A 27,757-nucleotide genomic window follows, 5' to 3' on the forward strand; every position below is an offset into this window, starting at 1 on the left:
ACTGCCCCCCCTTATTTATTTATATATAGTGACCCCCCCCTTAACTGCCCCCCCCCCCCCCAGTGTAACCAATCCCAACTGGGCCAGCCTTTCCCCATAACTGAGCCCATACCCATTACCAGCTTAGTTGCCCCTCTCTAACACAATAATACCCCGTTTGAGCAGTGGCCCCAGTACAGAACCCAGTAAGACCCTCACTCCCAGTACAGAATGTACCAGTGCCCCCCCCCTTCCCCGTGTCAGTTTCCTACCCCTGTACAAACATCAGGTTGATTCTTACCCATAATGCCATTCTCCACAACATTATGTAGGGACCGATAGGGTTAACAATCCTTATGGCTATAAATCCCATGTATCTATTTTGCTATTAGCTAGTTCTGTATCATTGGCCCATAAGCCTTATGACCACTTCCTGTCAGACTGTAATATAGTGTATGGAAAGGGGTGGGACTTCCTCTTTGGCTGCATGTGTTGAACCAGGTGGATGTTCCACTGATCCCGGGATCCACAGGGTCCCAGACTTGGTGCTGCCCCAGAGGGACCGTTACCTCCAGTGAAGTCGGGGGCAGGAGAGATATAAGTAACAGCAATGTGTAGAGAAGCGAGACAGTTACAGCTTAATTAGAGAGAGCAGCCTGTGCCCCAACAAGGAGAGACAGCTGGGAGTATCTCCCTTACAGGCTGAGTGTAGGGGCCGCAGTACTGACAGGGGTATCAGTCTCCTGCCTGATCCACGTTTGCGGTAGGGGATCCGGCCCATTAAGGTGGGAACCCTAAGGGTATAAATCTCCTTCCCCCAGTTAGTCCTCCATACTGGTGCCTTTATACCGGCCCTTCCGCCTGTGAGTGCTGATAACCCTGCATTGCCTCGGCCAATAAACCAGTTCTGGCCTCCTTCTTTTACATCACTATCACATCCGGCAGTGGGAGGTGCAGCTCAACAACACCCTCCATAATAATCCTTCCACATTGCTATGGCCCACGCTTTGTAAGGGAGCCCAATGTACCCCCCAGGCTCTATTACAGCCCCAAAAAGGGGTTACAATAATATTAAATATGATCCTATAACTTGCCCCCCACAGATGTCAGACTTACCGGCCTATAATTGCTAGGCTGAGCTCACAATCCTGTATAAATATAGGAATGACAGGAGGTTCCCCCCAACCCATAGGTACCAGCTGGGAGCGAGACTAAGAATATCAGAACCAGAGGCTAAAGCTGAACTTCCCTCAGATACCCAGTGCCAGTACCCCCAGCTCCCCCACGGTACCAGTCAGACTCCTTGCATTAGTAACATACATTTACTCCTGGTACCGGCCCGTTCCCTCAGATACCCAGTGCCAGTACCCCCAGCTCTCCCACGGTACCAGTCAGACTCCTTGCATCAGTAACATACATTTACTCCTGGTACCGGCCCGTTCCCTCAGATACCCAGTGCCAGTACCCCCAGCTCTCCCACGGTACCAGTCAGACTCCTTGCATCAGTACATACATTTACTCCTGGTACTGGCCCGTTCCCTCAGATACCCAGTGCCAGTACCTCCAGCTCTCCCATAGTACCAGTCAGACTCCTTGCATTAGTAACATACATTACTCCTGGTACTGGCCCTTCCCTCAGATACCCAGTGCCAGTACCCCAGCTCTCCCATAGTACCAGTCAGACTCCTTGCATTAGTAACATACATTTACTCCTGGTACCGGCCCATTCCCTCAGATACCCAGTGCCAGTACCCCCAGCTCTCCCATAGTACCAGTCAGACTCCTTGCATTCAGTAACATACATTTACTCCTGGTACCGGGCCCCATTCCCTCAGATACCCAGTGCCAGTACCTCCAGCTCTCCATCAGTACCAGTCAGACTCCTTGCATTTAGTAACATACATTTACTCCTGGTACCGGGCCGTTCCCTCAGATACCCAGTGCCAGGTACCCCCAGCTCTCCACGGGGTACCAGTCAGACTCCTTGCATTAGTAACATACATTTACTCCTGGGTACCGGCCCGTTCCCTCAGATACCCAGTGCCAGTACCCCCAGCTCTCCCACGTGTACCAGTCAGGACTCCTTGCATTAGTAACATACATTTACTCCTGGTACCGGGCCCGTTCCCTCAGATACCAGTGCCAGTACCCCCAGCTCTCCCACGGTACCAGTCAGACTCCTTGCATTAGTAACATACATTTACTCCTGGTACCGGCCCGTTCCCTCAGATACCCAGTGCCAGTACCTCCAGCTCTCCCATAGTACCAGTCAGACTCCTTGCATTAGTAACATACATTTACTCCTGGTACCGGCCCGTTCCCTCAGATACCCAGTGCCAGTACCCCCAGCTCCCCCATGGTACCAGTTGGGCTTTAGTAACATACAGTATAATACCGGTACCAGTTGGTACATTATGTAAACACAACTCATGGCCCCTCCCTGCCATTATATGTGCCCCAAAATAAACTCCCCTTTTCCCTTACTGTGCCCCCATCTCACCTACACTCAGGAGCAGGGCTCTCACACTGGGGCCAATGGATTCCTGTGGCCCCCAATCTGCTCAGAGGCTCCTCACAGCTTACAAGCCCCGGGGCAAGTTGTATGAGGAGGGGGCTAATGCCAATGTGAGGGGGGGTGTTGCAGGGCCCCAAACGTGGGCAGAATCAGTCTGAAGGGGCCAAATCTGGAACTCTGAGTATCACTCATGTATTATAAGGGATAATGTACCCCCTACTGTAAATGATAAGGATATTAGCAGTCACTGAGGGGTTCTGTGCCCCCCATATAAAGGCACAAGGCTGCAGGCCTGAGTTATACAGGGAACTCTGAGTATCACTCATGTATATAAGGGATAATGTACCCCCCTACTGTAAATGATAAGGATATTAGCAGTCACTGAGGGGTTCTGTGCCCCCCATATAAAGGCACAAGGCTGCAGGCTGAGTTATACAGGGAACTCTGAGTATCACTCATGTATTATAAGGGATAATGTACCCCCTACTGTAAATGATAAGGATATTAGCAGTCACTGAGGGGTTCTGTGCCCATATAAAGGCACAAGGCTGCAGGCTGAGTTATACAGGGAACTCTGAGTATCACTCATGTATTATAAGGGATAATGTACCCCCTACTGTAAATGATAAGGATATTAGCAGTCACTGAGGGGTTCTGTGCCCATAGGCTGAGTTATATAGGGCAGCGGGGCAGATAATTCCATATAATACACAAGAGTGAATGAGTCACATGACAGAGGAGGGAGTAGGACACGGGGGGCAGGTAGGGGGGCAGATTGGGCTCTAGTGAATACATTTATTAACCCTTTCCATATATTATAGAAAAACAAAGCACATTTATTATTAGGGTCCAGCGACACTGTGGGGGGTACAGAAGCCCAGTGGGGTCAGTCCGTGGGGCTCATACGAAGTTCTGGGCAATGGCCAGCACCTTAGAGAACTCGCCGTCATGCCTGCGCAGACTCGTAGGAATGGGGGTCTTTATCCGGGTGCCCACGGGGTTCCCATTGTCCTCTATCAGCACCACATTGTTGGAGTCAAAGCGGGGGGTCATGGAAGCCCCCGGCATCTTGTGCCCCACAATCAGGGCTTTCTTCTTCTGCCCTTTAATAGCCAGCAGGATCCTGTCGCCCACTTTCCCCACCCCTGACTTGTTGTACACGTGAATGCACTTGGGGGGGCGGTGATACGGGGTGCTCCCCAGGGTGCTGTTATCCACCACTCGAACCCGCGTCAGTTTCTGGATAGCACCGCAGGGTGCAGAGAGGCTGGGGGAGAGAGCCGACAGTTAGGGGAGGGGTTAGCGCTTCATCTACTACTGTTAGTAATTAGATTGGGGGCGGGGCTCCTGGTCTCTATATGAGGAAGGAGGAGGGGTGTGGCTCCTGGTCTCTATATGAGGAAGGAGAAGGGGCGTGGCTCCTGGTCTCTATATGAGGAAGGAGGAGGGGCGTGGCTCCTGGTCTCTATATGAGGAAGGAGGAGGGGTGTGGCTCCTGGTCTCTATATGAGGAAGGGCATAGCTCCTGGTCTCTATATGAGGAAGGAGGAGGGGCATAGCTCCTGGTCTCTATATGAGGAAGGAGGAGGGGCATAGCTCCTGGTCACTATATGAGGAAGGAGGAGGGGCCTGGCTCCTGGTCTCTATATGAGGAAGGAGAAAGGGTGTGGCTCCTGGTCTCTATATGAGGAAGGAGGAGGGGTGTGGCTCCTGGTCTCTATATGAGGAAGGAGAAAGGGTGTGGCTCCTGGTCTCTATATGAGGAAGGAGGAGGGGTGTGGCTCCTGGTCTCTATATGAGGAAGGAGGAGGGGTGTGGCTCCTGGTCTCTATATGAGGAAGGAGGAGGGGTGTGGCTCCTGGTCTCTATATGAGGAAGGAGGAGGGGCGTGGCTCCTGGTCTCTATATGAGGAAGGAGGAGGGGCGTGGCTCCTGGGTCTTCTATATGAGAAGGAGGAGGGGCGTGGCTCCTGGTCTCTATATGAGGAAGGAGGAGGGGCGTGGCTCCTGGTCTCTATATGAGGAAGGAGGAGGGGCGTGGCTTCCTGGTCTCTATATGAGGAAGGAGGAGGGGTGTGGCTCCTGGTCTCTATATGAGGAAGGGCGTGGCTCCTGGTCTCTATATGAGGAAGGGCATAGCTCCTGGTCTCTATATGAGGAAGGAGGAGGGGCATAGCTCCTGGTCTCTATATGAGGAAGGAGGAGGGGCATAGCTCCTGGTCTCTATATGAGGAAGGAGGAGGGGCCTGGCTCCTGGTCTCTATATGAGGAAGGAGGAGGGGTGTGGCTCCTGGTCTCTATATGAGGAAGGAGGAGGGGCGTGGCTCCTGGTCTCTATATGAGGAAGGAGGAGGGGTGTGGCTCCTGGTCTCTATATGAGGAAGGAGGAGGGGTGTGGCTCCTGGTCTCTATATGAGGAAGGAGGAGGGGTGTGGCTCCTGGTCTCTATATGAGGAAGGAGGAGGGGTGTGGCTCCTGGTCTCTATATGAGGAAGGAGGAGGGGTGTGGCTCCTGGTCTCTATATGAGGGAAGGAGGAGGGGGTGGCTCCTGCGTCTCTATATGAGAAGGAGGAGGGGCCTGGCTCCTGGTCTCTATATGAGGAAGGAGGAGGGGTGTGGCTCCTGGTCCTCTATATAAAGAAGGAGGAGGGCGCTGGCTCCTGGTCTCTATATGAGGAAAGGAGGAGGGGTGTGGCTCCTGGTCTCTTATATGAGGAAGGAGGAGGGGTGTGGCTCCTGAAAGGAGGGGGTAAGAGGAGGGGTGTGGCTCCTGGTCTCTATATAAAGAAGGAGGAGGGGCCTGGCTCTTGGTCTCTATATAAAGAAGGAGGAGGGGCCTGGCTCTTGGCCGCTATATAAGGAAGGAGGAGGGGCCTGGCTCTTGGTCGCTATATAAGGAAGGAGGAGGGGCCTGGCTCTTGGTCGCTATATAAGGAAGGAGGAGGGGCCTGGCTCTTGGTCGCTATATAAGGAAGGAGGAGGGGCCTGGCTCTTGGTCGCTATATAAGGAAGGAGGAGGGGCTGTATCAGGAATGCAGTCGGCAGAGAGTGGCTTTGATTAAAGTGGACCTGTCACCCAGACATAAAAAGCTGTATAATAACAGTCCTTTTTGAAATTAGATATGAAACCCAAATGCATTTTTATATTAACACATCCAAATCCATTATAAAGGCATTTAAAAATCCCAGCTGTCAATCATGTACTGCTTGCCCCGCCTCTATGCCTTAGGCAGACAATAACTTTAGCTTTCCGCTCAGCACCACCTAGATGTCACTGCACCTCTCACTTCCCCCCCCTCCTCATCATCTAATTGTGTAGCCCAGAGGTCGGCAACCCGCGGCTCGTTTAGGCCTTAGGTGCGGCTCGTTTAGGCCTTAGGTGCGGCTCGTTTAGGCCTTAGGTGCGGCTCGTTTAGGCCTTAGGTGCGGCTCGTTTAGGCCTTAGGTGCGGCTCGTTTAGGCCTTAGGTGCGGCTCGTTTAGGCCTTAGGTGCGGCTCGTTTAGGCCTTAGGTGCGGCTCGTTTAGGCCTTAGGTGCGGCTCGTTTAGGCCTTAGGTGCGGCTCGTTTAGGCCTTAGGTGCGGCTCGTTTAGGCCTTAGGTGCGGCTCCGGTCAGGCTGGTGACTATCATCCTCCGCGGCGAGCAGCGCGCCTGAAAAGCCACTGAAAGACTAGTGACTACTAGTCTTTCAGTGGCTTTTCAGGCGCTGCTCTCCGCGGAGGATGATGTGTGTGCTGCCGCTGGCCGGCAGCCTATCAGAGAGGCCGCCGGACCGCGATGACGTCATCGCGCCGCCAGCGCTGAAGAGGAGGACCGGGCTGAAGGAAGGTGCGTGATTCGCTCTCAGGAGGTAAGTCACACTTTTAGGGGACTCTGGCACATTAGGGGGGACTCTGGCACATTATAGGGGGGCCTGGACTCTGGCACATTAGGGGGGACTCTGGCACATTATAGGGGGGCCTGGACTCTGGCACCATTATAGGGGGGACTCTGGCACATTATAGGGGGGCCTGGACTCTGGCACATTAGGGGGGACTCTGGCACATTTATAGGGGGGCCTGGACTCTGGCACATTAGGGGGGACTCTGGCACATTATAGGGGGGCCTGGACTCTGGCACATTAGGGGGGACTCTGGCACATTATAGGGGGGCCTGGACTCTGGCACATTAGGGGGACTCTGGCACATTATAGGGGGGGCTTAATTGGACTCTGGCACATTATAGGGGGGGGCTTATTGGACTCTGGCACATTATAGGGGGGGCTATTGGACTCTGGCCACATTATAGGGGGGGGCTATTGGACTCTGGCACATTATAGGGGGGGGCTATTGGACTCTGGCACATTATAGGGGGGGCTATTGGACTCTGGCACAATTATAGGGGGGGCTATTGGACTCTGGCACATTATAGGGGGGGGCTATTGGACTCTGCACATTATAGGGGGGGGGCTATTGGACTCTGGCACATTAATAGGGGGGGGCTATTGGACTCTGGCACATTATAGGGGGGGGCTATTGGACTCTGGCACATTATAGGGGGGGCTATTGGACTCTGGCACATGTATAGGGGGGGGCTATTGGACTCTGGCACATTATAGGGGGGGGCTATTGGACCTCTGGCACATTATAGGGGGGGGCTATTGGACTCTGGCACATTATAGGGGGGCTATTGACTCTGGCACATTATAGGGGGGGGCTATTGGACTCTGGCACATTATACGGGGGCCTGGACTCTGGCACATTATACGGGGGCCTGGACTCTGGCACATTATACGGGGGCCTGGACTCTGGCACATTATACGGGCCTGACTCTGGCACATTATACGGGGGCCTGGACTCTTGGACTCTGGCACATTATACGGGGGACTATTGGACTCTGGCACATTATACGGGTCCAAGTGGCTCTTTAGGTCTTAAAGGTTGCAGACCCCTGGTGTAGCCAGTGCAAGGGCCTGGGCATCTGGTCCCCCATTCTGGCACAGAAACATACATTTTGGCATGATACACAGCTTGCCTTCATAACAGTGTCCACAAAATGGCGCCTGCCTGCTTGCTTTGATTAATTCCAAGACAGAAGGAAACAAGATTTATATTATTTATATAGTGTAAGTAACGTTTATTTTGCTTAACTAACAATATAGAAAATAATTTGGAGTTATGTCTTGGGGTGACAGGTCCCCTTTAAGTCATTGCTCAGTAAATGAATGATGTAAGAGGTGGGTGTGATGTCACTGACTATACAAAGATGTGGATTGGACAAAGATCTGTACTTACCTCAGGTGCTGTATGGTTGGTGCCTGACAGGCTTGGGCGGCCAGTAGCCTCAGGCCTCTAGCAAACATGGTGCAGCCCCCGAATTCCTGCAGGCCTGGTATGGGCAAACACAAGCACAAATATACAGAGAAGGAATGTTCTGGGCACACAATAAGCTGTACCCCCATACTGTACTGTCTAAGGGAAACACTATGGCACCCCCTACCCATATGTATAAATACAAATATACAGAGAGGGAATGTTCTGGGCACACAATAAGCTGTACCCCCATACTGTACTGTCTAAGGGAAACACTATGGCACCCCCTACCCATATGTATAAATACAAATATACAGAGAGGGAATGTTCTGGGCACACAATAAGCTGTACCCCCATACTGTACTGTCTAAGGGAAACACTATGGCACCCCCTACCCATATGTATAAATACAAATATACAGAGAAGGAATGCTCTGGGCACACAATAAGCTGTACCCCCATACTGTACTGTCTAAGGGAAACACTATGGCACCCCCTACCCATATGTATAAATACAAATATACAGAGAGGGAATGTTCTGGGCACACAATAAGCTGTACCCCCATACTGTACTGTCTAAGGGAACACTATGGCACCCCCCTACCCATATGTATAAATACAAATATACAGAGAGGGAATGTTCTGGGCACACAATAAGCTGTACCCCCATACTGTACTGTCTAAGGGAAACACTATGGCACCCCCTACCCATATGTATAAATACAAATATACAGATAAGGAATGTCAGGGCACACAATAAGCTGTACCCCCATACTGTACTGTCTAAGGGAAACACTATGGCACCTCCTACCATATGATATAAATACAAATATACAGATAAGGAATGTTCTGGGCACACAATAAGCTGTACCCCCATACTGTACTGTCTAAGGGAAACACTATGGCAACCCCCTACCCATATGTATAAATACAAATATACAGAGAGGAATGTTCTGGGCACACAATAAGCTGTACCCCCATACTGTACTGTCTAAGGTAAACACTATGGCACCCCCTACCCATATGTATAAATACAAATATACAGAGAGGAATGTTCTGGGCACACAATAAGCTGTACCCCCATACTGTACTGTCTAAGGGAAACACTATGGCACCCCCTACCCATATGTATAAATACAAATATACAGAGAGGGAATGTTCTGGGCACACAATAAGGCTGTTACCCCCATACTGTACTGTCTAAGGGAAACCTATGGCACCCCCTACCCATATGTATAAATACAAATATACAGAGAGGGAATGTTCTGGGCACACAATAAGCTGTACCCCCATACTGTACTGTCTAAGGGAAACACTATGGCACCCCCTACCCATATGTATAAATACAAATATACAGAGAAGGAATGTTCTGGGCACACAATAAGCTGTACCCCCACCCCCATTACAGCCAAGTGCCCCTGTGGGAGGAGCTTACAAGTGGGTAAATATTGATGTTTCCCAGCTAAGTGGCTGTGGGCAGGTAGGTGCCAGTAAGGACACTTGAGGTGGGAGGGGGCAGTTTGCAAACACTCATGTTGGTGACACAGGGGGGGCACTGCTTTCCCAGTAAAGCCCCCAGCTGGAAGCCCCCGGCTCTACTGATTGGCTCAGCCTTTCCCTCACCGTGTGAGTCTGTTCGATGTCCCAGAATCCTCAGATGGGGAACACGTTACCCTGCGGTCTGGCTGGGGATTCTGGGAGATAAAGTGCCAGTAGCGGTACCCAGGCGGCGCGGCACAGAGGCTGCTGGGAGACGCAGTTCGCCGGCAGAGGACAAACTCACCGAGTTGTTGCGTCCCAAGACTCGTCCCCGCCGCTGCTCGAGTCACGTGATGACGGGACGTGCGCGGCCCCGCAAGGCGCTGTCCGATCTCTCAGAGCGGCGAGTGCGGGTACCCGCCATAAAAATGTCACAGCGCCCCTACTGGTGCGTTTTGGAACATCCCAAACAGGGGGCGCTACTCAGCTTTCCCGCGTCTGTGCCCTAATAGCAAAATGGGAATCCCTGCCAGGGTTGGGGGTTTCCCGCCAAATTGGGCTACTAATTTAAAGCCCAGGTGGGTTTCCCAAGTACAAACCCGCCAAGGTGCAGTTTTGGGCTATTGTTTGGAGCCTTGGCGGGTTTGTACTTTGGAACCTGCCATAGTTTTTTCCCCTAGTAAACCTGACATGCCTGTCCCATTGCATGCTGGGTAATGTAGTTTGTATCTAACAATTATACTACAGCTAGGATTCATATTAAACTACAATACCCAGCATGCAATAGGACATTATAGACAGAGGCTCCCATTTCTATTCTATTTAGGCTCAACCTGTTTTACAACCTGCTCTATATGGTATAAGATTGTACCATTCTCCAGGAGGGGGGGTGGGGGAGTAATTTGTTAGTTGATCTGCAGTTCACAGGATCTCTTGGGGCTGCTGGGAGTTGTAGTTCAATGCACCCATATGTATATCATGTCTGGGGTTAATGCAACATTCTGAATCCATTTCTGTAGTGGCTTGCCAGCTGGACTGGGCACAGAGGGAATTACCAGCCAAGGAGAGGGGGCACAGGGCATGGGCAGTGATTATACACTTTATAAAGGCAGGTTTTCCCATATATACTTTTGTTTTTTTTTAAAAAATGTAATTGCACATATTGGGCTATTGTTGGGCTACTTTGGAAGTGGCTTTTGGCTAGTTTTGGGCCGGTTTTAGAACTGACTTTGGCTGGTTTGGAAAAATAAATCTGGCAACCCTGATCCCTTCTGAAATCCAGCGACCGTTATAGTCATTTGGGGGCCACATGTAGCCCACTGGCCTCCAGCAGAGCAGCATTTAGGTACTGAGTATTGGTAGCGAGGTGCAGCCCCCCAGCTCATGCACTGACATCATATACGGACCCCAGTAGGGCAAGTGTACAGCCGTACAGCCTGGGGCCCTCAGGTTCAATAGAGATGCCAAAGGGGCAGCACAAAACACAGGCAGACACAGAGGGGGGGGGGGGGGCAATTTGTTTTCCATACACCCCTGTATTTGGTACAATGATAAAAGGGGTCCTGTATTGCAGGGACACAGATTGGGGCCACTCTCCTTAATAAAACAAAGAGCAGAGAGAATGACGGGGGGCCCCAGGATGCCGAGGGGTGCCGCCGGCCTGGCAGGTAAATATGATGCTTGGTGCCAATGTTATCAGTAAAGGTTATATATTAATGGTATTTTTATCCAGAAAATGGATAAATGGATAATGGTCTTACATACAGAGAGGCACAGAATGGGGTCCAAACACAAAGAAGAACCAGTACCAACCCATTAGCCTGGGGCAAAAGTTGGCGGACACATGAATTGCCCCCTGGGTCACTCCCCACGCCCCGATGGCTGATTGGCCAATAGAGGTTGTTGAATTGCCCCATACACTGGCCAATGAGCTGTGAGCCAATCAGAGGGGCTGAGTAGTGGGCAGTGTACGTGGGGCAGTGTGGGTCAGTCTATGCCTTGGGTGCCTATAACTGAAGCCCCCCCCCCCAGGAATGGCCCCTCATACTAATCAGCTGGGCAGGGCCTCTGCTTTGTATATTATGTATGGCCATTTCCTATTGGTTAATCATCTGCTGTACTGGGTGGGGCAATTGTTGCTTGTGGAGTGGTTACAGTTTCCCTGCTCCCAAGGCTGTTGGTCCGGAAGGGGCAGACCCACCTTATAATACACTCATTGCAGTTACCTGCCTGTGGGGGCCCACTGGTGCCTTAATGGGACCCACTCACTCACACACAGTGGGACCCACTCACTCACACACAGTGGAACCCACTCACTCACTCACACAGTGGGACCCACTCACTCACACAGTGGGACCCACTCACTCACTCACGCAGTGGGACCCACTCACTCACTCACGCAGTGGGACCCACTCACTCACTCACGCAGTGGGACCCACTCACTCACACACAGTGGGACCCACTCACTCACACACAGTGGGACCCACTCACTCACACACAGTGGAACCCACTCACTCACACACAGTGGGACCCACTCACTCACACACAGTGAGACCCACTCACTCACACACAGTGGGACCCACTCACTCACACACAGTGGGACCCACTCACTCACTCACAGTGGGACCCACTCACTCACACACAGTGGGACCCACTCACTCACAGTGGGACCCACTCACTCACACACAGTGGGACCCACTCACTCACACACAGTGGGACCCACTCACTCACAGTGGGACCCACTCACTCACACACAGTGGGACCCACTCACTCACACACAGTGGGACCCACTCACTCACACACAGTGGGACCCACTCACTCACAGTGGGACCCACTCACTCACACACAGTGGGACCCACTCACTCACAGTGGGACCCACTCACTCACACACAGTGGGACCCACTCACTCACACACAGTGGGACCCACTCACTCACACACAGTGGGACCCACTCACTCACTCACAGTGGGACCCACTCACTCACTCACACAGTGGGACCCACTCACTCACTCACACAGTGGGACCCACTCACTCACACACAGTGGGACCCACTCACTCACACACAGTGGGACCCACTCACTCACTCACAGTGGGACCCACTCACTCACTCACAGTGGGACCCACTCACTCACACACACACACAGTGGGACCCGCTCACTCACACACACACACAGTGGGACCCGCTCACTCACACACACACACAGTGGGACCCGCTCACTCACACACACACACAGTGGGACCCACTCACACTCACACACAGTGGGACCCACTCACTCACACACAGTGGGACCCACTCACCCCCTTGTCAGAACTGGACGTTTTAAATCCGTGGCCCAAGGTCATTTATTTCCTCCAAACACAGTGTATGGGGAGAGCTATTGCCCCTGTCCCACCTAAGGCTGAACTACCCCCTGCCCTATTCCCTACACCTGGGGGGCAGTTATTATGGAGGCACCACTTTTGCCTCCCCCCGGGGCTGCTGCTTGTTCCCCCGGACCCACTGGCCTGTCTCTGTCCCGCTGCTCAGGACAAATAAAGTTGCGCTGTTGTTATTGACAATAAGACGCATGAAGGCCCCGCCCCGCACACTTAGCCCGCAGTGTGAGGGAGGATGGGCGGGGTGAGTGATGGTGACGTCAGCCCGGGTGCCGCCCACCTGCAGTGAGTCGCTGTACGGGCTGGGGGAGCTGCACTGAGAGGCGCAGCCCTAGGGGCCCCTGCGGAGCGGATCCTGTGCCGGCCTGGTGAGTGCCCCCTGTCTGTGCCCTTCTCCCTATGGGCAGTATTGTTATTGTGTTTGTGCGGCTTGGCGCCATCTTTGCTGGGTATCTGCCCTTCTGTCATCGCAGCCGCCCTGTCATTATCTGCCCCTCCAGCGTCTCCTCTGTCTGCTCAGCAACAAGCGCATACCCTGCTTCCGCCCAGTTCTACCATCTGCCCCTCTGCCAGCACCCTCTGCCAGTATCTGCCCCTCTGCCAGTATCTGCCCCCCTCTGCCAGCACCCTCTGCCAGTATCTGCCCCTCTGCCAGCACCCTCTGCCAGTATCTGCCCCTCTGCCAGCACCCTCTGCCAGTATCTGCCCCTCTGCCAGCACCCTCTGCCAGTATCTGCCCCTTGCCAGCACCCTCTGCCAGTATCTCCCCTCTGCCAGTATCTGCCCTTCTGCAGCACCCTCTGCCAGTATCTGCCCCTCTGCCAGTATCTGCCCCTCTGCCAGTATCTGCCCCTCTGCCAGTATCTGCCCCTCTGCCAGCACCCACTGACTATCTGCCCTATCAGTATCTGCCCTCTGCCAGTATCTGCCCCTCTGGCAGCACCCACTAACTATCTGCCCCTCTGGCAGCACCCACTGACTATCTGCCCCTCTGGCAGCACCCACTGACTATCTGCCCCTCTGCCAGTATCGTGCCCCTCTGCCAGTATCTGCCCCTCAGCCAGCACCCACTGACTATCTGCCCCTCTGCCAGCACCCACTGACTATCTGCCCCTCTGGCAGCACCCACTGACTATCTGCCCCTCAGCCAGCACCCACTGACTATCTGCCCCTCTGGCAGCACCCACTAACTATCTGCCCCTCTGGCAGCACCCACTGACTATCTGCCCCTCTGGCAGCACCACTGACTATCTGCCCTCTGGCAGCACCCACTGACTATCTGCCCCTTGGCAGCACCCACTGACTATCTGCCCCTCTGCTAGTATCTGCCCCTCTGCCAGTATCTGCCCCTCTGGCAGCACCACTGACTATCTGCCCCTCTGCCAGTATCTGCCCCTCTGGCAGCACCCACTGACTATCTGCCCCTCTGGCAGCACCCACTGACTATCTGCCCTCTGGCAGCACCCACTGACTATCTGCCCCTCTGGCAGCACCCACTGACTATCTGCCCTCTGGCAGCACCCCACTGACTATCTGCCCCTCTGGCAGCACCCACTGACTATCTGCCCCTCTGGCAGCACCCACTGACTATCTGCCCCTCAGCCAGAACCCACTGACTATCTGCCCCTCTGGCAGCACCCACTAACTATCTGCCCCTCTGGCAGCACCCACTAACTATCTGCCCCTCTGGCAGCACCCACTGACTATCTGCCCCTCTGGCAGCACCCACTAACTATCTGCCCCTCTGGCAGCACCCACTGACTATCTGCCCCTCTGGCAGCACCCACTGACTATCTGCCTCTCAGCCAGCACCCACTACCCACTGACTATCTGCCCCTCAGCCAGCACCCACTGACTATCTGCCCCTCTGGCAGCACCCACTAACTATCTGCCCTCTGGCAGCACCCACTAACTATCTGCCCCTCTGCAGCACCCACTGACTATCTGCCCCTCTGGCAGCACCCACTGACTATCTGCCCCCTGCCAGTATCTGCCCCTCTGGCAGCACCCACTGACTATCTGCCTCTCAGTATCTGCCCCTCTGGCAGAACCCACTAACTATCTGCCCCTCTGGCAGCACCCACTGACTATCTGCCCTCTGGCAGCACCCACTGACTATCTGCCCCTCAGCCAGCACCCACTGACTATCTGGCCCTCTGGCAGCACCCACTAGCTATCTGCCCTCAGCCAGCACCCACTGACTATCTGCCCCTCTGGCAGCACCCACTAACTATCTGCCCCTCTGGCAGCACCCACTGACTATCTGCCCCTCTGGCAGCACCCACTAACTATCTGCCCCTCTGGCAGCACCCACTGACTATCTGCCTCTCAGCCAGCACCCACTACCCACTGACTATCTGCCCCTCAGCCAGCACCCACTGACTATCTGCCCTCTGGCAGCACCCACTAACTATCTGCCCTCTGGCAGCACCCACTAACTATCTGCCCCTCTGGCAGCACCCACTGACTATCTGCCCCTCTGGCAGCACCCACTGACTATCTGCCCTCTGCCAGTATCTGCCCCTCTGCCAGTATCTGCCCAGCACCCACTGACTATCTGCCCCTCTGCCAGTATCTGCCCCTCTGGCAGAACCCACTAACTATCTGCCCTCTGGCAGCACCCACTGACTATCTGCCCCCCTGGCAGCACCCACTGACTATCTGCCCCTCTGGCAAGCACCACTGACTATCTGCCCCTCTGGCAGCACCCACTGACTATCTGCCCCTCTGGCAGCACCCACTGACTATCTGCCCCTCAGCCAGCACCCACTGACTATCTGCCCCTCTGGCAGCACCCACTAGCTATCTGCCCTCAGCCAGCACCCACTAACTATCTGCCCCTCTGGCAGCACCCACTGACTATCTGCCCTCTGGCAGCACCACTAACTATCTGCCCTCTGGCAGCAGCCCACTAACTATCTGCCCTCTGGCAGCACCCACTGACTATCTGCCTCTCGCCCAGCACCCACTACCCACTGACTATCTGCCCCTCAGCCAGCACCCACTGACTATCTGCCCCTCTGGAGCACCCACTGACTTTCTTTCTGCCCTCAGCCAGCACCCACTGACTATCTGCCCTCTGGCAGCACCCACTGACTATCTGCCCTCTGGCAGCACCCACTGACTATCTGCCCCTCTGGCAGCACCCACTGACTATCTGCCCCTCTGGCAGCACCCACTGACTATCTGCCCTCTGGCACTACCCACTGACTATCTGCCCCCTGGCAGCACCCACTGACTATCTGCCCCTCAGCCAGCACCCACTGACTATCTGCCCCTCTGGCAGCACCCACGACTATCTGCCCCTCTGGCAGCACCAACTACCCCCCCACCCCTGACTATCTGCCCTCAGGCCAGCACCCACTGACCTATCTGCCCCTCTGGCAGCAACCCCTGACTATCTGCCCCTCTGGCAGCACGCCACTTACTAATCTGCCCCTCTGGCAGCACCCACTGACTATCTGCCCCTCAGCCAGCACACCCACTGAACTATCTGCCCCTCTGGCAGCACCCACTTACTATCTGCCCCTCTGGCAGCGACCCACTGACTATCTGCCCCTCTGGCAGCAACCCACTGCTACTCTGCCCTCTGGGAGCACCCACTGACTAATCTGCCCCTCAGCAGCACCCACTGACTATCGCCCCTCAGCCAGCACCCACTTGACTATCTGCCCTCAGCCAGCAACCACTGACTTAATCTGCCCCTCTGGCAGCACCCACATTACTATATCTGCCCCTCAGCCCAGCACCCCACTTGACTACTCTGCCCCTCTGGCAGCACCCACTACTACTCTGCCGCCTCTGGCAGCACCCACTAACTATCTGCCCCTCTGGCAGCACCCACTGACTATCTGCCCCTCTGGCAGCACCCACTGACTATCTGCCCCTCTGCCAGTATCTGCCCCTCTGCCAGTATCTGCCCCTCTGCCAGTATCTGCCCCTCTGGCAGCACCCACTGACTATCTGCCCCTCTGCCAGTATCTGCCCCTCTGGCAGAACCCACTAACTATCTGCCCCTCTGCCAGTATCTGCCCCTTTGGCAGCACCCACTGACTATCTGCCCCTCTGCCAGTATCTGCCCCTCTGGCAGAACCCACTAACTATCTGCCCCTCTGGCAGCACCCACTGACTATCTGCCCCTCAGCCAGCACCCACTGACTATCTGCCCCTCTGGCAGCACCCACTAACTATCTGCCCCTCTGGCAGCACCCACTAACTATCTGCCCCTCTGGCAGCACCCACTGACTATCTGCCCCTCTGGCAGCACCCACTGACTATCTGCCCCTCTGCCAGTATCTGCCCCTCTGCCAGTATCTGCCCCTCTGGCAGCACCCACTGACTATCTGCCCCTCTGCCAGTATCTGCCCCTCTGGCAGAACCCACTAACTATCTGCCCCTCTGCCAGTATCTGCCCCTCTGCCAGTATCTGCCCCTCTGGCAGCACCCACTGACTATCTGCCCCTCTGCCAGTATCTGCCCCTCTGGCAGAACCCACTAACTATCTGCCCCTCTGGCAGCACCCACTGACTATCTGCCCCTCTGGCAGCACCCACTGACTATCTGCCCCTCTGGCAGCACCCACTTACTATCTGCCCCTCTGGCAGCACCCACTGACTATCTGCCCCTCTGGCAGCACCCACTGACTATCTGCCCCTCTGGCAGCACCCACTGACTATCTGCCCCTCAGCCAGCACCCACTGACTATCTGCCCCTCTGGCAGCACCCACTAACTATCTGCCCCTCTGGCAGCACCCACTTACTATCTGCCCCTCTGGCAGCACCCACTGACTATCTGCCCCTCTGGCAGCACCCACTGACTATCTGCCCCTCAGCCAGCACCCACTGACTATCTGCCCCTCAGCCAGCACCCACTGACTATCTGCCCCTCAGCCAGCACCCACTGACTATCTGCCCCTCTGGCAGCACCCACTTACTATCTGTCAGTTCTTGGTGGTTGGTCGTGTTGCCAGGCCCCAGTGTGCTGCTGGCACAGATGGGCATAGTTTGTACAGGTCCTGGCAAATGGTTCCCCCCCCCCTGGTACAGTGCCCCCCCGGTACAGTGCCCCCCCCCCCGGTACAGTGCCCCCCCCGGTACAGTGCCCCCCCCCCGGTACAGTGCCCCTAATATAATATTATTACAGCCTGCAGCCAACTATACCTCTGATTGGACCTCAGTGCCACAGATCCCCTGCGTCAGGCCTCTTGTAGCCCAGCCTGTGCCCTGCTAATACCCGGCTACTAATAAATCCACTACTACAGCCCTAGGGGCACTGGCACTGCCAGTTGTACCCATGCCCATATCTTACTGGTGAATCAGCCACTTATGCCCCAACCAAACCTTCCGGGGAGGGGTTAAATATATATTTATTTATGGAGGAGGAGGAGGGTGGGCAAGTCACTTGGTTGCTGATTTCTGGCTGGGGTGGCACATCGCTTGTGTGTGGGCTTTCCAGGCAACAAATATTGTGCCCAGTCATAAATATGCCCCGTGGCACCGTATGGGCTTAGCGCCTTACTACTTACTGCTCTTACAGCCAGGGAGAGAATTAAAGGGGAGATTAGCCTCAGCGTGCACTGCAACATAATGCAACTGGCACACTCATTACATAAGTCAGTGTCAGTCTGTACTCTGGTTCCGACTTATGCAATCAGCTACATTGTCTCAGGAGTCAGAACCAGAGAACAGAAACGGACAGTTACACATAACTATAAACCCAGTGAGAATGAGGGATGAATGGATATTGGGGAGTTGTATCAGGAGTCAGAACCAGCAGTGCAGGGAAGGGAAAGGGACAGACACAGTGACAGTTACACATAACTATAAACCCAGTGAGAATGAGGGATGAATGGATATTGGGGAGTTGTATCAGGAGTCAGAACCAGCAGTGCAGGGAAGGGAAAGGGACAGACACAGTGACAGTTACACATAACTATAAACCCAGTGAGAATGAGGAATGAATGGGTATTGGGGAGTTGTATCAGGAGTCAGAACCAGCAGTGCAGGGAAGGGAAAGGGACAGACACAGTGACAGTTACACATAACTATAAACCCAGTGAGAATGAGGAATGAATGGATATTGGGGAGTTGTATCAGGAGTCAGAACCAGCAGTGCAGGGAAGGGAAAGGGACAGACACAGTGACAGTTACACATAACTATAAACCCAGTGAGAATGAGGAATGAATGGATATTGGGGAGTTGTATCAGGAGTCAGAACCAGCAGTGCAGGGAAGGGAAAGGGACAGGCACAGTGACAGTTACACATAACTATAAACCCAGTGAGAATGAGGGATGAATGGATATTGGGGAGTTGTATCAGGAGTTAGAACCAGCAGTGCAGGGAAGGGAAAGGGACAGACACAGTGACAGTTACACATAACTATAAACCCAGTGAGAATGAGGGATGAATGGATATTGGGGAGTTGTATCAGGAGTCAGAACCAGCAGTGCAGGGAAGGGAAAGGGACAGACACAGTGACAGTTACACATAACTATAAACCCAGTGAGAATGAGGAATGAATGGGTATTGGGGAGTTGTATCAGGAGTCAGAACCAGCAGTGCAGGGAAGGGAAAGGGACAGACACAGTGACAGTTACACATAACTATAAACCCAGTGAGAATGAGGAATGAATGGATATTGGGGAGTTGTATCAGGAGTCAGAACCAGCAGTGCAGGGAAGGGAAAGGGACAGGCACAGTGACAGTTACACATAACTATAAACCCAGTGAGAATGAGGAATGAATGGGTATTGGGGAGTTGTATCAGGAGTCAGAACCAGCAGTGTAGGGAAGGGAAAGGGACAGACACAGTGACAGTTACACATAACTATAAACCCAGTGAGAATGAGGGATGAATGGGTATTGGGGAGTTGTATCAGGAGTCAGAACCAGCAGTGCAGGGAAGGGAAAGGGACAGTGACAGTTACACATAACTATAAACCCAGTGAGAATGAGGGATGAATGGGTATTGGGGAGTTGTATCAGGAGTCAGAACCAGCAGTGCAGAGAAGGGAAAGGGACAGACACAGTGACAGTTACACATAACTATAAACCCAGTGAGAATGAGGGATGAATGGGTATTGGGGAGTTGTATCAGGAGTCAGAACCAGCAGTGCAGGGAAGGGAAAGGGACAGACACAGTGACAGTTACACATAACTATAAACCCAGTGAGAATGAGGAATGAATGGGTATTGGGGAGTTGTATCAGGAGTCAGAACCAGCAGTGCAGGGAAGGGAAAGGGACAGACACAGTGACAGTTACACATAACTATAAACCCAGTGAGAATGAGGGATGAGACTGATGGTTACAAAGAGCATTCTAAGAGACCCGGCCCCGCGCCTGCACGCATGAAGCCCATTACCCCTGGGGCAGCAGGGAAGGCCCGTATGTGTTTGGGGCTGGGGCATCTCTTTGTGGCAAACACAACACTTTGCCAGTGTGTGATGCCCCCCGCTGGCTAGGTTGTGGCACACTGACCCAGTTCCCCAAATGCCCCCACCTACTGTCATACACAGCAGAGCGACTGCCCCCTGTAGCTACCCACCGTGTGGGAGGGCCCCAAAGTGACTGGGGGGGGGTCCCTGTATTGTAATTCCTAGAGTTTAAGATTATGTTTTGGGCTTCAGGTGCCGGGGGCTGAATATCATGGTTCTACAGGTATGGGATCTCTTATCCAGAAAGCTCTGGATTACAGGAAGGAATCTCCCTTGGAACAAAATGATCCTCCAGTTGCCCTGAATATGTGGCATTAAAGGGGATATAAACACAAAAACAAAACTGATGTAAATTTACCCAGGGTGCTTCTCTGAGCATTTCTCTGAGGTTTTTGAGAAGCAGTTTTAGGCTGCTGATACCAGGCTTTCAGTTCAACAGTTCTTAACCCCAGGGGGTAACTGGATACAGGCACTTAGTGGAACTGAAAGCACGATATTGGCGGTCTAAAACTGCAACAGAACCACTTCCAGCTTCCATATATAGATATCCCAGAGCAGGAGGGCTCAGAGTAGCAGTTGTTATTCACTTACATGAGAGGATTCCTCGTCTATGCAACCCCCCCGCTCTGGCCCACCCCCACTCTAGCCCCCCTCCGCTCTTGCCCACCCCCACTCTAGCCCCCCTCTGCTCTGCCCCCCCCGCTCTTGCCCACCCCCACTCTAGCCCACCCCCGCTCTTGCCCCCCTCCGCTCTTGCCCACCCCCCGCTCTAGCCCCCCTCCACTCTAACCCCCCTCCGCTCTTGCCCACCCCCACTCTAACCCCCCTCCGCTCTTGCCCACCCCCACTCTAACCCCCTCTGCTCTTGCCCACCCCCACTCTAACCCCCCTCCGCTCTTGCCCACCCCACTCTAACCCCCCTCCGCTCTTGCCCACCCCCACTCTAACCCCCTCTGCTCTTGCCCACCCCCACTCTAACCCCCTCTGCTCTAGCCCACCCCCGCTCTAGCCCCCTTCCACTCTAAGCCCCCTCCGCTCTTGCCCACCCCCACTCTAACCCCCCTCTGCTCTAGCCCACCCCCGCTCTAACCCCCCTCTGCTCTAGCCCACCCCCGCTCTAGCCCCCTTCCACTCTAACCCCCCTCTGCTCTTGCCCACCCCCACTCTTGCCCCCCTCTGCTCTAGCCCACCCCCGCTCTAGCCCCCTCTAGCCCATGTGTATAATCAGAAGTGGCTGGGTTATGTTACTGAGGATTCTGCAACTCCCGGCACCTCTAACCCACTGCCCTGTAACCCATTTGCAGAATTCTCACAAAAATGCTGACAGACTTGTCTCCAGGCAGCCTTGCTTTATGGTAACGGCGCTGGCATTCATAGCTCTGAGGGGCTGATATAGGGAAGGGCTTGGGCGGCCCTGGGGCCCCAGTGCATCAGTCACAGGTGAGAGACTACCTGTAAGGCATCTGATTGGGGCCAGTAGGAAACGCCCCCAGCCCTAAGCTGTTTGGCAGGGACAGAGTTAACAGAGTTATTTACATTATTGAGAGGGCAGTTTTAGTAAAAAATTCTTTCCCCTCCTGGGGCTGTATCAGCCAATGGGCCCCGGGCTCCATACTGCCCTGTGTGGGGGGAGCAGGGAATCCCAGCTCGTTGGCTCCTGGGGCTGTATCAGCCAATGGGCCCCGGGCCCCATACTGCCCTGTGTGGGGGGAGCAGGGAATCCCAGCGCACTGGCTCCTGGGGCTGTATCAGCCAATGGGCCCCGGGCCCCATACTGCCCTGTGTGGGGGGAGCAGGGAATCCCAGCGCGTTGGCTCCTGGGGCTGTATCAGCCAATGGGCCCCGGGCCCCATACTGCCCTGTGTGGGGGGAGCAGGGAATCCAAGCGCATTGGCTCCTGGGGCTGTATCAGCCAATGGGCCCCGGGCCCCATACTGCCCTGTGTGGGGGGAGCAGGGAATCCCAGCGCGTTGGCTCCTGGGGCTGTATCAGCCAATGGGCCCCGGGCCCCATACTGCCCTGTGTGGGGGGAGCAGGGAATCCAAGCGCATTGGCTCCTGGGGCTGTATCAGCCAATGGGCCCCGGGCCCCATACTGCCCTGTGTGGGGGGAGCAGGGAATCCCAGCGCATTGGCTCCTGGGGCTGTATCAGCCAATGGGCCCCCGGGCCCCATACTGCCCTGTGTGGGGGGAGCAGGGAATCCCAGCGCACTGGCTCCTGGGGCTGTATCAGCCAATGGGCCCCGGGCCCCATACTGCCCTGTGTGGGGGGAGCAGGGAATCCCAGCGCGTTGGCTCCTGGGGCTGTATCAGCCAATGGGCCCCGGGCCCCATACTGCCCTGTGTGGGGGGAGCAGGGAATCCAAGCGCATTGGCTCCTGGGGCTGTATCAGCCAATGGGCCCCGGGCCCCATACTGCCCTGTGTGGTGGGAGCAGGGAATCCCAGCGCGTTGGCTCCTGGGGCTGTATCAGCCAATGGGCCCCGGGCCCCATACTGCCCTGTGTGGGGGGAGCAGGGAATCCCAGCGCGTTGGCTCCTGGGGCTGTATCAGCCAATGGGCCCCGGGCCCCATACTGCCCTGTGTGGGGGGAGCAGGGAATCCCAGCGCGTTGGCTCCTGGGGCTGTATCAGCCAATGGGCCCCGGGCCCCATACTGCCCTGTGTGGGGGGAGCAGGGAATCCCAGCGCGTTGGCTCCTGGGGCTGTATCAGCCAATGGGCCCCGGGCCCCATACTGCCCTGTGTGGGGGGAGCAGGGAATCCAAGCGCATTGGCTCCTGGGGCTGTATCAGCCAATGGGCCCCGGGCCCCATACTGCCCTGTGTGGGGGGAGCAGGGAATCCCAGCGCACTGGCTCCTGGGGCTGTATCAGCCAATGGGCCCCGGGCCCCATACTGCCCTGTGTGGGGGGAGCAGGGAATCCCAGCGCGTTGGCTCCTGGGGCTGTATCAGCCAATGGGCCCCGGGCCCCATACTGCCCTGTGTGGGGGGAGCAGGGAATCCCAGCGCGTTGGCTCCTGGGGCTGTATCAGCCAATGGGCCCCGGGCCCCATACTGCCCTGTGTGGGGGGAGCAGGGAATCCCAGCGCGTTGGGGGTAGCTGATTGGCAGATCTATGGCAGGGGAGCAGAATAAGGCAATCTGTGTTTGGTGCCAGGCGTAGCCCACCCTCTGTGCCCAACCCTCTGTGCCCAACCCTCTGTGCCCCCCCTCTGAACCCCACCCCCTGTGCCCACAGCAGAGATAAGCGAGGGGAGGATCACTTTGTAATGGCTAGTACTGGCAGGCAGCCATATTTGATGAGGGCAGTGTTACTGAAGCCCTTACCTCTGTGTGGGTGAGAGATGTGTGTGCGGGGGCAGTGCCCTGGTTATGCCCAGTAATTAGGAGATTGCACTTCCAGGGCCTGAGCAATAGGAACAGACGTAGGGAATTAATTAAGGTTAAAGGAGACAAATAGCATAAGTGAACCCCCCTCCCCCAATCTTGTAGGCAATAATGAATAATACATGAGTAGGCCCAGCCCCATATATTATTGATTAGTTTTCAATCTAACTTATTATGTTACTAATTAATAATATATTAATCATAACTTGTGATGATTATCTGTAACAATGGCCCCTTTATTGGGGCTCCATATAGATCCTCTCAGGTCCCTGTCTGGGTTTCATACGAGGGGTGGGCGTGTCCTAACGGTCCCTGTAGCTCCCCTGGGGGATGACGTAGATGTGCCTGGGGCTTCTGGCGCTCGGCTGCACAACGAATATAAGAAATGCCCCGGGGTGCAGGGAGTACGGGGCACATACCCAGCTCCCATTGCTCAGTGCTGATCCAGGGAAGAATCTCGCTCAGCCGGGTTGTCTGTCACTCAGAACCGGCCCCAGAGCCTCGTAGGATTGGGTTGGGCCGAAGGAAGGAGGTAGTTAGAAGCCACTGATGGAAGGATTTATACTCTATATATACAGATATATATCCACTTATTGGGCCAGGACCCCCTCTGTACAGTACAGACCAGACTCCCTCGGGAGGGCACAGTGCCAGGGGGCCCCTCTGTACAGTACAGACCAGACTCCCTCGGGAGGGTACAGTGCCAGAGGGCCCCTCTGTACAGTACAGACCAGACTCCCTCGGGAGGGCACAGTGCCAGGGGGCCCCTCTGTACAGTACAGACCAGACTCCCTCGGGAGGGCACAGTGCCAGGGGGCCCCTCTGTACAGTACAGACCAGACTCCCTCGGGAGGGCACAGTGCCAGAGGGCCCCTCTGTACAGTACAGACCAGACTCCCTCGGGAGGGCACAGTGCCAGGGGGCCCCTCTGTACAGTACAGACCAGACTCCCTCGGGAGGGCACAGTGCCAGGGGGCCCCTCTGTACAGTACAGACCAGACTCCCTCGGGAGGGCACAGTGCCAGAGGGCCCCTCTGTACAGTACAGACCAGACTCCCTCGGGAGGGCACAGTGCCAGGGGGCCCCTCTGTACAGTACAGACCAGACTCCCTCGGGAGGGCACAGTGCCAGGGGGCCCCTCTGTACAGTACAGACCAGACTCCCTCGGGAGGGCACAGTGCCAGAGGGCCCCTCTGTACAGTACAGACCAGACTCCCTCGGGAGGGCACAGTGCCAGGGGGCCCCTCTGTACAGTACAGACCAGACTCCCTCGGGAGGGCACAGTGCCAGGGGGCCCCTCTGTACAGTACAGACCAGACTCCCTCGGGAGGGCACAGTGCCAGAGGTCCCCTCTGTACAGTACAGACCAGACTCCCTCGGGAGGGCACAGTGCCAGGGGGCCCCTCTGTACAGTACAGACCAGACTCCCTCGGGAGGGCACAGTGCCAGGGGGCCCCTCTGTACAGTACAGACCAGACTCCCTCGGGAGGGTACAGTGCCAGGGGGCCCCTCTGTACAGTACAGACCAGACTCCCTCGGGAGGGCACAGTGCCAGGGGGCCCCTCTGTACAGTACAGACCAGACTCCCTCGGGAGGGCACAGTGCCAGGGGGCCCCTCTGTACAGTACAGACCAGACTCCCTCGGGAGGGTACAGTGCCAGGGGTCCCCTCTGTACAGTACTGACCAGACTCCCTCGGGAGGGCACAGTGCCAGGGGGCCCCTCTGTACAGTACAGACCAGACTCCCTCGGGAGGGCACAGTGCCAGGGGGCCCCTCTGTACAGTACAGACCAGACTCCCTCGGGAGGGCACAGTGCCAGGGGGCCCCTCTGTACAGTACAGACCAGACTTCCTCGGGAGGGCACAGTGCCAGGGGGCCCCTCTGTACAGTACAGACCAGACTCCCTCGGGAGGGCACAGTGCCAGGGGGCCCCTCTGTACAGTACAGACCAGACTCCCTCGGGAGGGCACAGTGCCAGGGGGCCCCTCTGTACAGTACTGACCAGACTCCCCCGGGAGGGCACAGTGCCAGGGGGCCCCTCTGTTCAGTACAGACCAGACTCCCCCGGGAGGGCACAGTGCCAGGGGGCCCCTCTGTTCAGTACAGACCAGACTCCCTCGGGAGGGCACAGTGCCAGGGACCCCCTCTGTACAGTACAGACCAGACTTCCTCGGGAGGGCACAGTGCCAGGGGGCCCCTCTGTACAGTACAGACCAGACTCCCTCGGGAGGGTACAGTGCCAGGGACCCCCTCTGTACAGTACAGACCAGACTCCCTCGGGAGGGTACAGTGCCAGGGGGCCCCTCTGTACAGTACAGACCAGACTCCCTCGGGAGGGCACAGCGCCAGGGGGCCCCTCTGTACATTACAGACCAGACTCCCCCGGGAGGGCACAGTGCCAGGGGGCCCCTCTGTACAGTAGACAGGAGGGTACAGAGATGTTACTGAGGGGGCAGACAGGAATGCCAACCTATTGGGCAGGAGTAAAACACCGGGCTCCCCTGTGCCAGGTCGCACTGCACTTTGTGTATTTTTCTGCACATTAGGCACAAGCAGCATATTGGCACATTACTTTACAACATGGCATATTGATGGCACAGTTCTGATCCAATTTGTGCCCCCAGTGATCCTTATGGAGTCCCACGTGGGGGTCTCACCCCACACAAATCAGAAAGCGAAACAGAAATAACCTATGGCACTGTGCCATGTATGCCCATATTAACAGCATTGGGAAAAGGCAGCAGCCACCCAGACTGGCACCCAATGTGCCCCATTGTGCCAGGAACACAGTGTTCAAGTATTGCCTGATGCCAATGTGTGCAGCCTTTGTTCCCAGAGTCCCTGATTTGGAACTGTCTGAATAAGCAAAGAGATACTTACCCCAGGGGCACTCCCCAGTGCCAATGGGATGTCCGGTCCCCTCTGCCAAAGGGATACACCAGGGTGCCAGTTTCCCAGTGTCAAAGGGAAACACCAGGGTGCCATTCCCCCAATGCCAAAGGGATACACCTGGGTGCCATTCCCCCACTGCCAATGGGATGTCCGGTCCCCTCTGCCAAAGGGATACACCAGGGTGCCATTCCCCCAGTGCCAATGGGATGTCCGGTCCCCTCTGCCAAAGGGATACACCAGGGTGCCAGTTTCCCAGTGTCAAAGGGAAAGACCAGGGTGCCATTCCCCCACTGCCAAAGGGATACACCTGGGTGCCATTCCCCCACTGCCAATGGGATGTCCGGTCCCCTCTGCCAAAGGGATACACCAGGGTGCCATTCCCCCAGTGCCAAAGGGATACACCAGGGTGCCATTCCCCCAATGCCAAAGGGATACACCTGGGTGCCATTCCCCCACTGCCAATGGGATGTCCGGTCCCCTCTGCCAAAGGGATACACCAGGGTGCCATTCCCCCAGTGCCAAAGGGATACACCAGGGTGCCATTCCCCCAGTGCCAAAGGGATACACCAGGGTGCCATTCCCCCAGTGCCAAAGGGATACACCGGGGTGCCATTCCCCCAGTGCCAAAGGGATACACCAGGGTGCCATTCCCCCACTGCCAAAGGGATACACCAGGGTGCCATTCCCCCAGTGCCAAAGGGATACACCAGGGTGCCATTCCCCCACTGCCAAAGGAATACACCAGGGTGCCATTCCCCCACGGCCAAAGGGATACACCAGGGTGCCATTCCCCCAGTGCCAAAGGGATACACCAGGGTGCCATTCCCCCACGGCCAAAGGGATACACCAGGGTGCCATTCCCCCACGGCCAAAGGGATACACCAGGGTGCCATTCCCCCAGTGCCAAAGGGATACACCAGGGTGGCAGTTTCCCAGTGCCAAAGGGATACACCCAAGGCAGTCTGTTCTGTACTGTACAGAGGGGCCCCCTGGCACTGTGCCCATCAGAGAGAGAGTGCCCACACAGACAGTGCCATTTCTATGCTAAACTTTCCCCTATTTGCTCTTGGGGGGGAGGGGGGGTTAACTGCATTATTAAATCACAGCAACTGCCCAGTATCCTACCCCTGCACTTAGCCATTTGGGGTACTTATATATATCAGGGCATAAATGCTGCTTCTGTCTGTGGTGCTGGCACCTTTGCCCATTTCTCTTGCACCCCCCCTTCCCCCATATCTCCAGTTCCCCCAGCAGGGGGGGTGGGGGTATGAGTGTGTATGTAAGGCCAGTGTTTGCCTGGGCGTGTTAGTGTCTCTGGGTCAGACACACCTGGGGGGGGGTATTATTTAATGTCCAAGCGGGGCAGGTCCTGTGAGGCGCTTACTGGCCTCATCCCCCCCC

At 55.6% G+C, this 27,757-nt stretch overlaps 2 protein-coding genes across 5 annotated transcripts in view; one reads left to right on the forward strand and one right to left on the reverse strand.

Moving 5' to 3' along the window:
• Positions 1-3,269: 3,269 nt before the first annotated feature.
• On the reverse strand, positions 3,270-9,648 carry mrpl14 (mitochondrial ribosomal protein L14). 2 transcript variants are annotated; one of them, NM_001171634.1, is given in 3 exon segments: positions 3,270-3,761; positions 7,769-7,862; positions 9,569-9,648. In NM_001171634.1, coding segments are annotated over 2 exon segments (435 nt in total). In that variant the 5' UTR covers positions 7,837-7,862; positions 9,569-9,648; the 3' UTR covers positions 3,270-3,394.
• A 3,211-nt stretch (positions 9,649-12,859) lies between these two features.
• The window catches only part of tmem63b (transmembrane protein 63B), a 35,558-nt gene continuing 20,660 nt past the window's right edge, over positions 12,860-27,757 (forward strand). For 2 of the 3 annotated variants that reach the window (XM_031902043.1, XM_031902044.1), the window contains exon 1: positions 12,861-13,006. The gene's annotated coding sequence lies outside the window, so the exon portion shown is untranslated. Of the gene's footprint in view, positions 13,007-27,757 lie in introns of all 3 variants that reach the window. The other variant, XM_031902045.1, reaches the window with a different exon arrangement.

Source organism: Xenopus tropicalis, chromosome 5, assembly GCF_000004195.4.
Source record: "Xenopus tropicalis strain Nigerian chromosome 5, UCB_Xtro_10.0, whole genome shotgun sequence".
In the NCBI taxonomy this organism is placed as follows: domain Eukaryota; kingdom Metazoa; phylum Chordata; class Amphibia; order Anura; family Pipidae; genus Xenopus; species Xenopus tropicalis.

What these genes read in the sequence shown, in the direction of transcription:
- mrpl14 (XM_031901455.1), bottom strand. Translation starts at nt 7,836, where the DNA reads ATGTTTGCTAGAGGCCTGAGGCTACTGGCCGCCCAAGCCTGTCAGGCA. An exon ending in CCAACCATACAGCACCTGAG is followed by an intron (nt 3,762 to 7,768) that starts GTAAGTACAGAT and finishes TCTCTCCCCCAG; the next exon opens with CCTCTCTGCACCCTGCGGTG.